This window comes from Arvicanthis niloticus, chromosome 20 (genome assembly GCF_011762505.2).
Source record: "Arvicanthis niloticus isolate mArvNil1 chromosome 20, mArvNil1.pat.X, whole genome shotgun sequence".
NCBI lineage: Eukaryota > Metazoa > Chordata > Mammalia > Rodentia > Muridae > Arvicanthis > Arvicanthis niloticus.
This window is the reverse complement of record NC_047677.1, coordinates 50531638-50547242: the sequence shown is the minus strand read 5'-3', so window position 1 is coordinate 50547242 and position 15605 is coordinate 50531638. Positions and strand designations below refer to the sequence as shown.

At 48.8% G+C, this 15605-nt stretch overlaps 1 protein-coding gene across 1 annotated transcript; it reads left to right on the top strand.

Annotated features, from left to right (window-relative positions):
- The first annotated feature begins 10219 nt into the window (after nucleotides 1–10219).
- Nucleotides 10220–14380, top strand: Pou5f1 (POU class 5 homeobox 1). The gene is made up of 5 exons (XM_034524516.2): nucleotides 10220–10630; nucleotides 12962–13082; nucleotides 13264–13394; nucleotides 13757–13915; nucleotides 14057–14380. The coding sequence occupies exons 1-5, from the start codon at nucleotides 10247–10249 to the stop codon at nucleotides 14318–14320; spliced, it is 1059 nt and encodes a 352-aa protein (XP_034380407.1). The 5' UTR covers nucleotides 10220–10246; the 3' UTR covers nucleotides 14321–14380.
- The last annotated feature ends 1225 nt before the right edge of the window (nucleotides 14381–15605 follow it).

The following is a 15605-nucleotide window of genomic DNA, read 5'->3' as shown; positions in this document are numbered from 1 at the left end:
TGAACTGGAACTGACCTGAATGTTCACCCCAGAGAACTACCAGAAACCAACAGTCCAGCCATGGAATCACAACCACCATGGGACCCCAGGGGTGCAGTAATGGCACACATACATCCTTAGTGGTAACTAACAGCTCTCTCGGACTTAACCACTCAACAAGAAGGAAATCATGCCTGATGCTGGTAACCTAGCCTTCACCCAGGGCTCTTGAAGTCATGGATCTTGGAGGAGAATTTATAACCACTATGTGTTCTTAAACCAGCATGGCCCCTAACTACCTTTTAAATACTTGTTTTTCTACTCACAGATAACCGTAGTTCTTATCCCTCACCAAGGAAACTTCTCTTTGCAATAGGCAGATTACAAAAACCACTTCCAATCAAAATGCTGAGTTGTGGAGTCCAGCCCTAATGGATACAACTATAAAGCAACTCCCATACCTAAGGTTCAGGGAATGTTGAGAGAGAAGGTGGGGGGTAGGGAGGGGGAGGGGGAGGGGGAGGGGGAGGGGGAGGGGGAGGGGGAGGGGGAGGGGGAGAGGGAGAGGGAGAGGGAGAGGGAGAGGGAGAGGGAGAGGGAGAGGGAGAGGGAGAGGGAGAGGGAGAGGGAGAGGGAGAGGGAGGACCCAGGAGTTTACTGTGAGACTTTGACTTCTAATAATGCCACAAAGTCTCACCAACATGACCATTCAAACAGGAGTGGGACAAGGATGACACTGATGGACTTGTTGGAGCAGATGGGGAAGCCCAAGAGACCTCAGCCCTACACAAAGAACTGCAGGCAACCAAGGACACCTGAGAGCAAAAGTAGCCTTCCCCAGGAAAGAGCACATCAACTGGTTATCCAATACCAAACTGTCAGCCGTGAAAACATACATATAAGTAACATTACACAGACTGCGCCAGTTACATTTAAGAATATATACTTAGATACATGTATATATACTTAACAACAGTTACTGAAAAACAGAGGCCCTGAAGTTGAAAGAGAGCAGGGAGAGGTGTGTGGGAAGATTCAGAAGGAGGGAAGGGAAGCAGAAAGTGATTAGATAACATTATAAATATAATCTCAAAAAATTAAGTTAAATTAACTCACACACACACAAACATAAAAGCAAAGTGAAACAAAAAAAAAATCTTCCCCCCAAAAAATACGTGGAGCTGTTTTTATTATTCTCTGTATGGGATTCGTTGTTCTTTGTGGCTGGGCCTGGTGCTGGGCTGGGTCTTCCCTGAGATCCTGGTTATTTTCTTCTTCTGCCTGAGAATTTCATTCCTGTGGTTACTCTGCAGGGGTGCCAAAGGCCTGCATAGGGATACTGGGAAGGGTAGGATGGGATGGAAGATCACCCCTCTTCCTTCACTCAAGGATAGGTTTTCACCTCTTTAGCCTTTAGCCTTCCCTACAGGGAAAAAACAATCTAATCCAGCCTTTTCAAATTCTGGAGCAGCTTTCTTTCCCAAATACCCCTATCCTGATCCAGCAGTTATAAAGATGGCAAAGTTTATTTCTGTCATACACAACTTTGTTTCCAACTAGCAAATAACCTTGGGCTTACTAAGTGTTCTCATGCGACCACCAGCAATGCAATGCACTTCCCATAGGCAGCTGCTAGCCCTTAACAACATGTTTCACTTTTGTTTGGGACTCAGAATTTTGCTTTTCACAGCTTGGCTTTAAAGTGAGATCCTGCCTCAGTCTCCCCTGCCCTGGGGTGACAGGCCTGTGCTACCACATCTGGCTTACATTTTTTTTTTCTCCTTTTCTTACCCCCTACCCCACTCTGTTTTAGACACAGTCTCAGGTCTCACTATGCAGCAGGGGCTAGCCTGGAACTCCCAGAAGCTTGCCTGCCTCTGCCGCTTATCATTACTGTTATTTTAAATTTAGTTTCTTATGTGTGTGAGGGTTTTGCTTGCATGTGAGCATGCCTGTTCCCCTTAAAGGTTACAAGAGGGCATTGGATCCTCTGGAACTGACATTACAAATGGTTGTGAGCCACCATGTGGGTGCTGAGAACTGAGCCCAGGTCTTCTTTAAGAGCAGTAAGTGCTATTTAAATTCTGTGTGTGTGTGTGTGTGTGTGTGTTTGTGTGTGTGTCTGTGTGTCTGTCTGTCTGTCTGTCTGTGTGGTGCCTATGCTGGTGTAAGCATATATACCCTCTATGTGCTTGATACTGTGGAGCATAAACTCTGAAACTGGAGTCACAGAAGTTGTAAGCTGCATGTGGGTGCTAAGAATTGAATCTGGGTCCCCTGCAAGAACAGCCAGTGTTCTTAGCCACCTGCCAGCCCCAGCCCTGAAATTCTTTTTTGTTGCTATTGTTGTTTTGAGACAGATTTGTGTGTGTGTGTGTGTGTGTGTGTGTGTGTGTGTGTGTGTAGCCTTGGTTGTCCTGGAACTAACTCTGTAGCGTAGGCTGGCCACGAACTCACAGAACTGAGATTAAAGGTGAGCACCACCACCATCTGACTTTAAATTTTTTTTTAAGATTTATTTTTTATTTATATGAATACACTGCAGCTGTCTTCAGACACACACTAGAAGAGTGAGTGCATCGGATCCCATTACAGATGGTTGTGAGCCACCATGTGGTTGCTGGGAATTGAACTCAGAACCTCTGGAAGAGCAGTCAGTGCTCTTAACCCTGAATCATCCCTCCAGCCCCTGACTTTAAATTCTTTTTTTTTTGTTGGTTTTTTTTTTTTTTTTTTTCGAGACAGGGTTTCTCTGTATAGCCTTGGCTGTCCTGGAACTCACTCTGTAGACCAGGCTGGCCTCGAACTCAGAAATCCGCCTGCCTCTGCCTCCCAAGTGCTGGGATTAAAGGCGTGCGCCACCACCGCCCGGCCTTTTTTTTTTTTTTTTTTTTTTTCTGACTTTAAATTCTTATTTGTACAGTTTTTGTTCTTGTTTTCTTTGCAACACTGGGGATTGAATTCAGGGGCCACCAGAGTGTTTGGTGTGTGTTCCTCCACTGAGCAACACTCCACTTACTTGCATGGATTGGCTCTTTAAATCTATGTGGTGGTGGTGGTAATGGTAGGGGGAACCCACTCGTGGCCTTTTGGATTCTAGGCAAACACTCTCCAATGAGCTATATCCCCAGCCTATCTCTAATTTCACCCCTCCACACACACACCCTCACTTACCCCCTACCAGTAAGAAACTCCAGGACATCTATGAAAGCATGTTTTTTGTTGTTGTTTTTTGTTTTTTTCCTAGACGAGACAGGGTTTCTCTGTGTAGTCCTGGTTGTCCTGTCCTGGAACTCACTCTGTAGACCAGGCTGACCTAGAACTCAGAAATCCGCCTGCCTCTGCCTCCCAAGTGCTGGGATTAAGGCAGCATGGTTTTTTGTTTGTTTTTTGTTGTTTTTGTTGCATTAGAATGCAGGAAATCAGAGCAGGGCTGGTGTGGTAACACATGACTTAAATCTAGTCACTCAAAGGCGAGGCAGGCAGATCTCTGAGTTTCAGACCAGCCTGGTTTATATAAAAAGTAGCCTGGTCTATATAGAAAGTTCTAGGCCATGTAGAGACCCTTTTGAGGGCATTGGCGATCAGAGTCTAAGCTTTGAAGATCTCTAAGCAAGCCGAATCCATCTTCCCTTGGAAGGTATGGACCCTTATCTCCCTGTCTTATGAGGGAAGTGAGTTTGAAGGAGGTTTGTTGTGGTGCAGGAGGGAGCCACTGCCTGCTGGGGACACAGGGCGGAGTACAGCATGAATCCTTTGCTGGGAACCTACTTGACAGAATAAGTGTCTATCTGTGTACCAGGGAACCCCAGGTACTCCAGGAGGTAAGAGGAGCCACTCTCTGAACCAGGACAGTCTTGTGAGCCACTAGGAAAACACTCACCATGTAATTGTAACCAAGCAACCACTCATAACCTCCAGCACACCCTTCTCAGTGCCCTGGAGTCTTTTGAATCAGAAATGAGAAGAACCACAGAGAGAGGGGGAGGAAAAGAAATGTTATCTTGACCCAGAGAGGCAAATCCTCTTTGGAAACCCCTGGGAGCTAGGTCAGTGAAAGGGAAGTTGGAGATGCTAAGGGTGTTTGTGGGGAGGGTCTGGGAAAGGCCCTAGGCCAGCACAGGTCCTTCTCCCTTTTAACCTCTGGGCCTGGTGGGTAGGGACTCTTCTTACCAAACCTGAGAACCAAGAGTTCAATTTCCAGAACCCACACAGTGGGTAGCCCATTGCCCAAAGTTGTCCTCCTGTTCACACACACACACACACACACTAAATAAAAATTTAAAATTTATTTATTTATTTATTTAAAGACATAATTTCTCTATCCCAGGCTGTGTCAGAACTCACTTTGTAGTCCAGGCTGGCCTCAAACTCAAGAGATTCTCCTGCCTCTGCCTCCTGAGTGCTGGGATTAAGGATGTCCATCATAACACCTAACTGTAATAAAAACTTCATAAGTTTTTCTTCTTTCTCTCTTAACCTCAGCTGTAATCACCTCTTTTAGCTACTTTATCTCCAGGAGCTCCTGTCAGTTGTGGGGCTAAAGCACATAGGTGCATTCCTCTCTTAATGCCTGAATTTGACTCTCAAAGTGCATTGATCTCTCAGTAAATGGACTTCCCCTCACTCCAGCTCTCCTGAAGACTCTTTTATATCAAGAATCTCAAAAACTTGGGTTGGGCATGGTACACACCTTTAATCCCAAGAGGTGAAGGTCAGCCTGGCATACAAAGTGAGTTCTAGGTCAGGCAGAACTACACAGTGAAACCCTGTTTGAAAAAAAAAAAAAAAAAAAAAAAAGACTCCAAAAGCTACGTATCTGTCATGTCTACTGCTTACATGGACTGATAGGGGCTGGGGGCTAGGAGGAGAGTAATGGTGGAGAAAGGTGTGTTCCTGACATACCAAAGGAGGTAAATGGTCAGGACAATAGGGGTGTTCACAGCATTAGAACCACCCACAGAGTCGGTTTTTGTCATTTCAAAGACTTATTTATGTGAGTACACTGTCACTGTCTTCAGACACACCAGAAGAGAGCATCAGATTCCATTACAGATGGTTGTGAGCCAGTTCTCTTAACAGCTGAGCCATCTCTCCAGCCCCTCTCCTCTTTGTTTTTTTGTTTGTTTGTTTGTTTTTGTTTTTTGAGGCAAGGTTTCTCTGTGTAGCCCTGGCTGTCCTGGAACTCACTCTGTAGAACAGGCTGGCCTCGAACTCAGAAATCCACCTGCCTCTGCCTCCCAAGTGCTGGGATTAAAGGCATGCACCACCACTGCCCGGCTTTTTTTTTTTTTTTTTTTTTTTTGCTTCTTTTTTGCCACATTGTTTCACCATGTAGCATAGGCTAGTTTTCAATGTGCTATACTCAAGCCTCAGCTTCCACAGTGCCAAGATTGCAGGAGTTTGACACCTTGCTCAGCCTGCAGCTTGGGATGTGCTTCTCACAAACATCCAAGTACTGAAAGCAAACCCCACTTGTCTGCAAACTGCTCAAGTCTCCTCTAGCTTGAGAGGAGACCTTGCCAGCTTTCCCAAGAAGGCTGTGTGGAGGTTGGAGGTAGAAGGTGGGGTAGAGAAGACTTTCATCTCACAAGGTTCCCCTCCCATCTCTCTAATGCCAAATTTCTCTTTACAGAGGCACAGGGAGAACTTCCCACCCCCAACCACAAGGAATGAGAAGGGCAGGGGGGATGTGTGATAATAGGACAGTAGTTTTCTTTCCATGTTGGAAGAAAAGGGAGAGTTAGGCCAGGCATGGTAGTGAACGTGCTCACACACACACATACACATTTGCACACAAGTAATTCTAGCACCGGCGGTATGAGCAAGTTGGTAGCTATATGTACTAGTATAACAAGAGTTGTATCTTATTATGCTGAAGGTCATCACGTAAGGTTCACACTCTAAATTCCTAATGTCCTATGCCTGTCCCCCGAAGGCTGCACACCTATATGACATATCTTAGCTGAAGGTCAGGTCCATTCTCTTAAGAGTGTCTGTGATTCGAGGATTAGGATCCTGGTGGGTGGGGAGACTCTCCAGCCACAAAGCAGATCAAGGTGGCTGGTTATTTTGGATGAGTGATGTAGCAGGCTTCTGGCTATCAGGGGCAGCTATGTGTGTGGTGGTGAAGCTATTTCTGCCAGTCTAAAAGGCTCATCAGAACTGGGAAGGCAGGAGGATTAGGAATTCAAGGTCCTTCTTGGCTACACAGAGTTTAGGGACAGCCTCTGCTACCCCCAACTCTGTCTCAGAACAAAAGGGAAAAGAAAAATAGAATTCATTTATTTCAAGGGGGCCTTCCTTTATCCCCACCCTCTCCTCCCCTCCCCCCTCTCATTTTTCTGTAGTGCTGGGGATTGAACTCAGGGAGTCAGGCACATTCTGCAAGCCTTCTGTTCTGCTGGTGACCTATAACTTCAGTTCCTAGATCTTTTTTTTCTTTTTTATTGCATTGTGTATGTGTGTGTACCTGAGTGTGATAGTGTGCCTCTGGAGATCAAAGGACAACACATAGGGAGGAGCTGGTTCTCTGCTTCTTCCAGTTGGGCTCGGGGGTCAAATCCAGGATCAGCAAGTGCAGTTACTTACTGAACTGTCCCCAGGTTACTCCCCTGTCTCCCCCAAGTCTTTTTTTTTTAATTCCCACACCCCCCAAGTCTTTTTTTATTAGGCAAGAAAACCAAGATAAGGAAAGGGGTGTGTGTATGTGTACAGTTAGCTAAGGAATCCATCCCAACCAGAGAGACTACCTCCTCCCTTCAGGTCAAAAGAGAAGTTTCTGGTCTCAGGGCAGTTGGAGAGAAGCGCTAACCCAGAAGCTGTTCCTGACTGAGCCAGGCCTGTCTGAGCTCATGTCTCTGAAGCACACTTCTTCCTTTGGCTTCACAGGAAGACAGAACCTGGATGCTAACACCAGTGATTTCCCAGCTCTAGTCTGGTCATCCTCCATGAGTCCCTTTAGCTGATTTCCCAGTCTGTGAGGGGGTGGCTGAGCTCACAGTCAGAAAGCTGTGGGTCAAAGCCTATTGTTTGTTTGTTTTGTTTTAGACAAGGCCTCCTGCTGAGGCTCAAGCTGGTTTGGAGATTCTTGTGGTTTAGGTTGGCCTTAAATTCTCTTTAAAAAAAAAAAAAATCATGTGTACATATGTGTGTCCATACAACTGCAGATGCCCACAGAGGTCAGAGATTTGTGCCCCCCCCCCCCAGCTGTAAACCACCCAATATGGGTGCTAGGAACAGAATTTTAACAGGGTCCTCTGGGAGAGCAGTGTACACTTTCAAAGGCTGAGCTGATTCCCAGTCCCTAAGCCTTAGACTTCTGATCTTATCACTTCCAACGCCCAAGGGCAGGCATTACAGGTGTGGTGCCCCACATCTGACTTCCCATGATACCTCTTGGTCATATTGGTAGGCCATCCCTGGCAGGGAATTTGTGGGCTTCCATGCTGCCTCTGATTCTCCAGACAAACCTCTGAGACAGATCTTGACTTGGTTCTAAAATACAGGTGGTGTGTGGAAAGTTAGTGAATTTTAGCTCAAATTTGGGGTATTTAAGATATCAAGGTCTGTCTCGAAAAACCAAAAAAAAAAAAAAAAAAAAAAAAAAAGATATCAAGGTGACTCTTAAACCTGGTGTAGTGGCACAAGCTTTTAATCCCAGCACTCAGGAGGCAGAGGCATCTCTGTGAGTTCAAGGCCAGCCTGGTCTACATAGTGAATTTCAAGCCATCTAAGGCTATGTAGGGAACCCTTTAATCAAAAACAAAACCACCAAAACCAAAAGATAGTATGATGATTCTCTAAGACCAGGAGGCAAGAAGCTGGGTCACGTTAGCCAACAGGCCTGCTCTCCCATCTCCAGGGCCACCAGACTGACAGCACGGGACCAGTTTCAAGCTAGTTCTAAGAAGATTTGTGACTTCAAAGTTTCTATTAAGGTCTGCATTAGACTTCAGGTATGCTTAGGGCCAATCTGGCTCAGACACCAGTCACTAGGCGGCTAAGGACTCAGAATATGTCTCCGTCCCAGGCCAGTGAGAGTCAACAGAACAACTACAATCCATAAAACAAGGTTGGTGTTGAATATGGACAAGCCCCTGGGCCGCAGGCACACTTGGACTGTGTAGGAGAGAGCTCTCTAGACTTTAGAGGAACTGGGTGTGGGGAGTTGTAGCCTGTCCCTGCCCCTCCCCCTTCCCTTCGGGAGGCCGGGTGTTCTGGGCAGACAGCAGATGCATGACAAAGGTGTGTGATAGCTCTATCCTGGGGGCAGAGAAGATGGTTGGGGAGGGGTCCCTCTTGTCCAAGCCTTCCTTAATCTGCCTGTGGAGAAGTTTGTATCTACCTTGTGAACTCCAGCTTCACTGCCTTTAGGTCTTCCAACTAACCTATGGAAAAGTTCTCCAATGAATGTATAGAAATTGGGAGGTGAGAGGGTCAGAGAGATGGCTCAGCCACCAAGCAGGATGACTTGGACCTTCCTGGTGGAAGGAGGGGACCAACATACGTGCACTGTGTGTAGGTACATATACACACTTAAATGCATTTTTTTTTCAAAGTCTCACTGTGAATTTGGTGAGGTTGATGAATAGTAATCCCAGTCTTCCCAGCTTTTGAGAGGCTGAGGCAGGAGAATTGTCAGGAGTTCAAGGACAGCTTGGTTTACAGAGTAAGGTTCCATCTCTAACTGATGAAGACTATCATCAGGAGACCAGACTGTCAGGGCACCTAGAGCCACTGACCCCAGCCAACAGTTCAGGGGGGCCGGGCCCAGGCTCAGAACTCTGTTCTGGCTGTGTACACTGTAGGGTGCTCTGTGTGATTCACCCTGAGGCCTTCATTTAGGGCACAGTGTCAGAGCAGACAGACAAACACCATCCCTTGCAGACAGGCACTCCGAGGGCTATTCTCTTGCAAAAGGTAACTAAGTACCCGGCCAGCAACGGGATCCTGGGACTGAGCCCAGAAAACCACTCTAGGAAAGTTCAGGGTAGGCTTCCTGCACCCCCTCCTCCTAATCCTGTCTCCTTAGCTTCTTTCCGCCGGCGGAGGACTGGGGGAGGGGCGGGTGACGAGGATGAACACCGGAGTCCCTGGAGGAAGGGAAGCAGGGTACCTTGGTCTGAAGCTCAGTCTTTGAGGGGAGGTGGAGAGCTGAGGGAAATCTTGTGTGAGGGGATTGGGGCTCAGGAGGGGGTTGGGGAGCAGGAAGTTGTCCCCAGGGGAGCCATCCAGGCCCATTCAAGGGTTGAGTACTTGTTTAGGGTTAGAGCTGCCCCCTCTGGGGACCAGGATTGTCCAGCCAAGGCCATTGTCTTGCCCCCTTCCCCCCCAGTCCCTCCCAGGCCCCTTTGAACCTGAAGTCAGATATTTTTTCTCTCTACCCACCTCCCACCAGTTGGGTTTCTCCACCCAGGAACTGGGCTGGAGGCCTGGGATGGGGAGGTGGGGGGAGGGACAACTGAGATTCTTGAGGAAAGTGAGGCCTAGTTCTTGCTTAACAGTGAGGGGGACGGACCCTGGACCTCAGTGCAGGTCTTATGGGGGTAGGGGTAATTCCTGATTGGCTTGACGTCTGCCAACCTAGACAACATAGGTTGGAAAACTGTGCTCTGAAAATGCAGAGCCAGCACTTCTCAGGGCTCGGGTCCCATGGTGTAGAACCTCTAAAGTCTGGAGGATTGGGGGTGGAGTGGCTGTCTTGGCCTGGCCCTGGACATAGGCTGAAATACTGGGTTCACCGGTATCTAGAACCTAGGACTGTAGTCCGGTGAGTGAGCAAGAACTGAGGGGTGGGCTCAGAAAGAGTTGGCACATGAACATTCAATAGATGTTTTAGGCTCTTGTGAGGATGGCTGGGTGGGCTGCACCGAGTGGCAGACAGGAGGCTTTGTGGTGCAATGGGGGATCCAAGCAGCTGGTTCCTGAGGAATGTGGCGAGGTGGAAGGGACAGAGATGTCTCTAAGGTGTCCGGGAGCCCAAGGCAGGAGTGAGAGGACCTTGAAGGTTGAAAATGAAGGCCCCCTGGGATCCTGTCCTAAGGGTTGCCCCGTCCAGACGTCCCCCAACCTCCATCTTCCAGACACAGGCAAATACCGTTCGCCTCAGTTTCTCCTACCCCCACTGCCCTACTCCTCCACCCACCCAGGGGGCGGGGCCAGAGGTCAAGGCTAGAGGGTGGGATTGGGGAGGGAGAGAGGTGAAACAGTCCCTAGGTGAGCCGTCCTTCCACCAGGCCCCCGGCTCGGGGTGCCCACCTTACCCATGGCTGGACACCTGGCTTCAGACTTCGCCTTCTCACCCCCACCAGGTGGGGGTGATGGGTCAGCAGGGTTGGAGCCGGGCTGGGTGGACCCTCGAACCTGGCTAAGTTTCCAAGGGCCTCCAAGTGGGCCTGGAATCGGACCAGGCTCAGAGGTATTGGGGATCTCCCCATGTGCCCCAGCATATGAGTTCTGTGGAGGGATGGCATACTGTGGACCTCAGGTTGGACTGGGCCTAGTCCCCCAAGCTGGCGTGGAGACTTTGCAGCCTGAGGGCCAGGCAGGAGCACGAGTGGAGAGCAACTCAGAGGAAACCTCCTCTGAGTCCTGTGCCGCCAGCCCCAGTGCTGTGAAGATGGAGAAAGTGGAACCAAGTCCCGAGGAGGTAAGTGAGGCGACATGGCTGGGCTGGCCGAGGCAGCAGTGAAGGGAATTGGGAACATGGAGGATAGCCACCCTGCCAAAGGTGCTGGTGGCTGCCGGCCAGGCCTCCTGAGAAGCAGGGCAAGGTTTGAACTACAAGCCAGAGTTGTAAGAATCAGAAACCGGCCTGGATTGTTCCGGCCTGGCGCTTGTCATGTAGGTCACCTAGGCCTAGCCCGTGTCTTGGCCTTTGCTTCATGCCATCACTGTCTGTACACCAGTGTTGGGTGAAATTCATCTTTTTTTTTTCTTCAATCATGTTAGCCTCTCTGGGGACTTGGATCCCCGTCGGACCCAGGACCTTAGCCTTAGGGTTAAGGGGAGGGGGGTTGGTGGTGGTGAAAATGGTGCTTATCCTGGAGTTATTGTTACTAAAAGGGTTGGGTGTGACTGGCTACTGATAGGAGCTCCTGTTTAGGCAGTGTGTGGAGTCAGGCTCACCTCCAGTCAAGTTTACCATCCTCTATTTTTGCCTCGGACCCCGTGAGTCACCTTTACACGAGCCGACCCTTATAGAGTGCTGGAGGTGCAGATCTGATCGATTTCAGCCTTACTTCCTTTTCTTGTAAATAAGAAACCGACACACTAGGGTTGGAGCAGGTTATCTCCAGGCCATCTCTAGATCATTCTGTGAGTGCACGGGCGTTGTAGAGCCTCCGACGGCCTACAGCCAGCACTGTGAAGCAAGTGTAAGCAATTAGCCCTTAAGAACAATGTGTGATTGGATACAGATGCCCGCCGGGAGTCCCGACCACTTAGCAATCGTTGTTGTGGAAGTCCTCTCCCTAAGTGCCAGTTTCTGTGTTAACTTGAGCGTTTTAAGCCACCAGGAGCCCCCTAGGAAGGCATTAGTAGTTTATCTCATATCTTAAATGGCCTTAATGAAGCAAGGGACTTGAATCTTAGTTAAGCTTATCCCAAATCCCCAAAATAGGATTTAGAAAAGCCGAAGACACAGCTGAGGGCGATTACAAGTTTTGGTCTTTGAGGAGCAGTTGGAGATGAAAGTCTGTTTGAAGCCGTGAGAATCCTTTCCCATTGAAATTGCATTTAGGTTTGCCTCACAGGCTGCTGCTGCTCCTGTCTGTCCCCTGGGTTGGCCAGTCTTAGTGGAGCACCTCAGGCCGAACTCAGTCCTGTTTTCTGTTAGAGATAGCCTGAAAGGCTGACAGCCATGGGTGGGGGGCTCGGATTCACACACTGCAACTTGGAAGCACACTCCGCCAGCCAGCCATTATGCCCTCCCCACCTGGTCCCAACCACAACTGTCTACTGGGAAGAAGGCTTCAGCCTTAGCCACACCCTTGCTTGCCCGTGCCATTCTAATGCTCATACAAAGTTCCTGTTTTAACTTTGAAAAATTTTTGGTTGTGTGTGCATGCTTGCCACTATGCACCCGTGGGTGTCAGAGGTGGTTCTCTCCACCCTTCCTTTCAAATTCAGTTGGTCGGTCTAGCACCAAATTCATGGTTTAAAAGTGAGTGGGATGATTTCATTTGGTTAAGGCCTTGAGGCTTATCTGCTATCATCTTAGACTTATCCTCCAGAAGCTTCAAGCCTACTGCCTTGCCTTTCTCTATAGCATTCCAGAATAGCATGGGCTTTCCTCACAAGATAGAATGTCATCTCCCCGGGGCCTGGACATTTGTCTACTTTGTGTGGTTTCTACGTTTTCATGTAGAGCCGAATAGAGGGACAGATCATGTTGCCTCAGGGCTTGAGAGACTGAGGCAGGACAGCTACCCAGCAAGTGCCTGTTTCAATATCATCTCCACTTGTACTGTGTCATATTTTGGGACTTTAAGAACAAGCTGAGGAGGGTGTTGAGTTTAGAATCAATGGACCTGATGCTCTTAATAGTACCCCTGTTTTTGAGCTAGGGACTATCGAGTCCTCCTGCCTCTGTTTCTTAAGAATAGCTTACATGCCTGACCTACCTTGTCTGGTCACTTCTTTCTTTTTTTAAAAAAAGATTTATTTACTTTATATATGTAACATCCTCTCTTCAGAGGCACCAGAAGAGGGCATCAGATCCATAGGAATTTGGATACTGTTACAGGTGTTTGAATGCGTGGAACTCTGGGTAGTGTAGTAAGTAATGCATGTGGCTAGGTTCTGGAGAAAAGAGCCATCCCTGTCACTTAGGGATAGAGTGAATGACATTTGTATAATCAGACCATTTATAAACTGGGCAGCCTTGGAGGCTGAGATTTTTCATGGAGCACCCTAGGGGTCCCAGTGGTGGAGGCTGATAGCTGGTGTGACTCTCACAAGTCTGCTTTTCTCGATACAGTCCCAGGACATGAAAGCCCTGCAGAAGGAGTTAGAGCAATTTGCCAAGCTGCTGAAGCAGAAGAGGATCACTTTGGGGTACACCCAGGCCGACGTGGGGCTCACCCTGGGCGTTCTCTTTGGTGAGTCTCCCCCAGCATGTTCTGATCCCGTAGCTCTTAGTGTAGCTGCAAGGGGGTGGGGCGTCTTATGAGCTCCACCGGTGAGGGAAGAGAGGATTAGACACATAGCTTGAACTGTAAGAGAGGGGGGCCTGGGCGCCCTGCATGGTGCCTCACTCTCCCTGTTTGACCTGCCTCTCAGGAAAGGTGTTCAGCCAGACAACCATCTGCCGCTTTGAAGCTCTGCAGCTCAGCCTTAAGAACATGTGTAAGCTGCGCCCCCTGCTGGAGAAGTGGGTGGAGGAAGCCGACAACAATGAGAACCTTCAGGAGGTGAGGGGCTGGCAGGGTGTGTGCAGTATCTTGCAAGGCACAGTCCCATCTGCTGCTTCCATTCCTGGCTTGAGACTCTTCCCTCTCCAACCAGAGCTAGCATTACCAGTTCTGTGTCATGGGTTTTTCTTTTTTCTAGTGCTGAGAATTAGAATCCAAGGCCTTTACATTGGGAAAGGCTCAGGCCTAAGTCTATCCCACCCCCTCCAGAACCTCTTCCAGCAACCCCTGATTCTGGGGCCACATCCGGTCAATGCTCTCTTAGCATGATCTCCAGTCTGGTTTGTTCTCCAGTCGCATCCTAGCGTGGGGCTGTTGCCCAGTCAAATCCTAAACTTGTCACCCCTTCTTCCCCTGCCCAGATATGCAAATCAGAGACCCTGGTACAGGCCCGTAAGAGAAAGCGGACAAGCATTGAGAACCGTGTGAGGTGGAACCTGGAGAACATGTTTCAGAAGTGTCCGAAGCCCTCCCTGCAGCAGATCACTGCCATGGCCAAGCAGCTTGGACTGGAGAAGGATGTGAGTGTCACAAGATCCTTCCCCGGGGTACTTGGATCCTGCCCCATGGTAACCGGATGTCTCCCTGTTCCCATTCCTTCTCTGCCCCACCCCCACTGCAGCATCCCTGAGCTTACGGATCCATCTCTCTGCCCATCCTAGGTGGTTCGAGTGTGGTTCTGTAACCGGCGCCAGAAGGGCAAAAGATCAAGCACTGAGTATTCTCAACGAGAAGAGTATGAGGCTACAGGAACGCCTTTCCCGGGGGGGCCTGTATCCTTTCCTCTGCCCCCAGGCCCCCATTTTGGTGCCCCAGGCTATGGGAGCCCCCACTTCACCACACTCTACTCCGTCCCTTTTCCTGAGGGTGAGGCCTTTCCCTCTGTTCCCGTCACTACTCTGGGTTCTCCCATGCATTCAAACTGAGGCACCAGCCCTCCCTGGGGATGAGCCAAGGCATGGAAGGAAGGAAGGTAGACAAAGAGAACCTGGAGCTTTGGGATTAAATTCTTTTACTGAGGGGGGATTAAAAGCACAACGAGGGGCGGGGAGGGGGGGGCGCGGAGATGAAAGTTCAGTGATGCTGTTGATCGAGAGTCCCGTCCATTACTTTTCATTTTGTTCTTAAATAAAAGACTGGGACACACAGTAGATAGCTGGACTTTTGTTTTCCTTCAGTTCCTAGACAGCCTGTGGATAGAGAAAGCCAGTATTGGATTCTCAAACCCAGATGGTCTTCGAAAATAGGTGCCATAGAAACTGTTGGAGGTTACAAAATGCCCACGGGATAGTTGGGGCTGGAGCCCAACCTATAGAGAGAGGTATTGGCAGTCACCTTTCCTCTTATCACCTCTGGAAATTCTAGTGCTTATACTAAGAAAACCAAGTCTTTTGTTTGTTTGTTTTGTTTATTTTATTTATATGGGTACACTGTAGCTGTCTTCAGACACAGAAGAGGGCATTGGATCTCATTACAGGTGGTTGGGAGCCACCATGTGGTTTAGGGAATTGAACTCAGGACCTCTGGAAGAACAATCAGTGCTCTTAACCACTCTAGTCCTGAAAACCAAGTCTTTAAAAAACCTTTTTTTTTAAAACAAAAAAAAGAACAAAAAACACACACAGATTAGTTCTGTGTAGCCCTGGCTGTCCAGGCTGGCTTCAGCCTGCCTCTGCCTCCCCAGTGCCAAGGCTAAAGGCATGCACCACTACTCCAGGCTAAATCGTTATGTTTCTATTCTAGTTGATGGCCACCTTTTTTTTGGGGGGTGGGGTGTCTGGTCTGTACATGTCTGCAATGCCAGTAGAGGTCAAAAGAAGGCATCAGATCTGCAACTGGATTTGTAGGATGTTAGGAGCAGCCATGTAGGTTCTAGGAACCAACCCGGGCCTGCTGCAAGAACAGCCATTGGTCTTTGTTTTGAGACATTTCTGTGTAGCCCTGGAACTCTGTAGGCCAGGCTGGCCTTGAATTCAGATCTAGCCTATCCCTGCCTTCCAAGTGTTGGGATCAAGGGCATGTACCACCACAGCCTAGCTGGCCATTGCTCTTAACCACTGAACCATCTCTCACACCCAAAGCCAAGTTTTGAAGCATTTTTTGCTGCATGTCAGCCCCACCAGAACTCTGCCCTTCCCCCACCCCCGTTTTCAAGGTAGTATCTCATATATATATAGACCAAGCTGTCCTGGACACAGTAAGTATATGTAT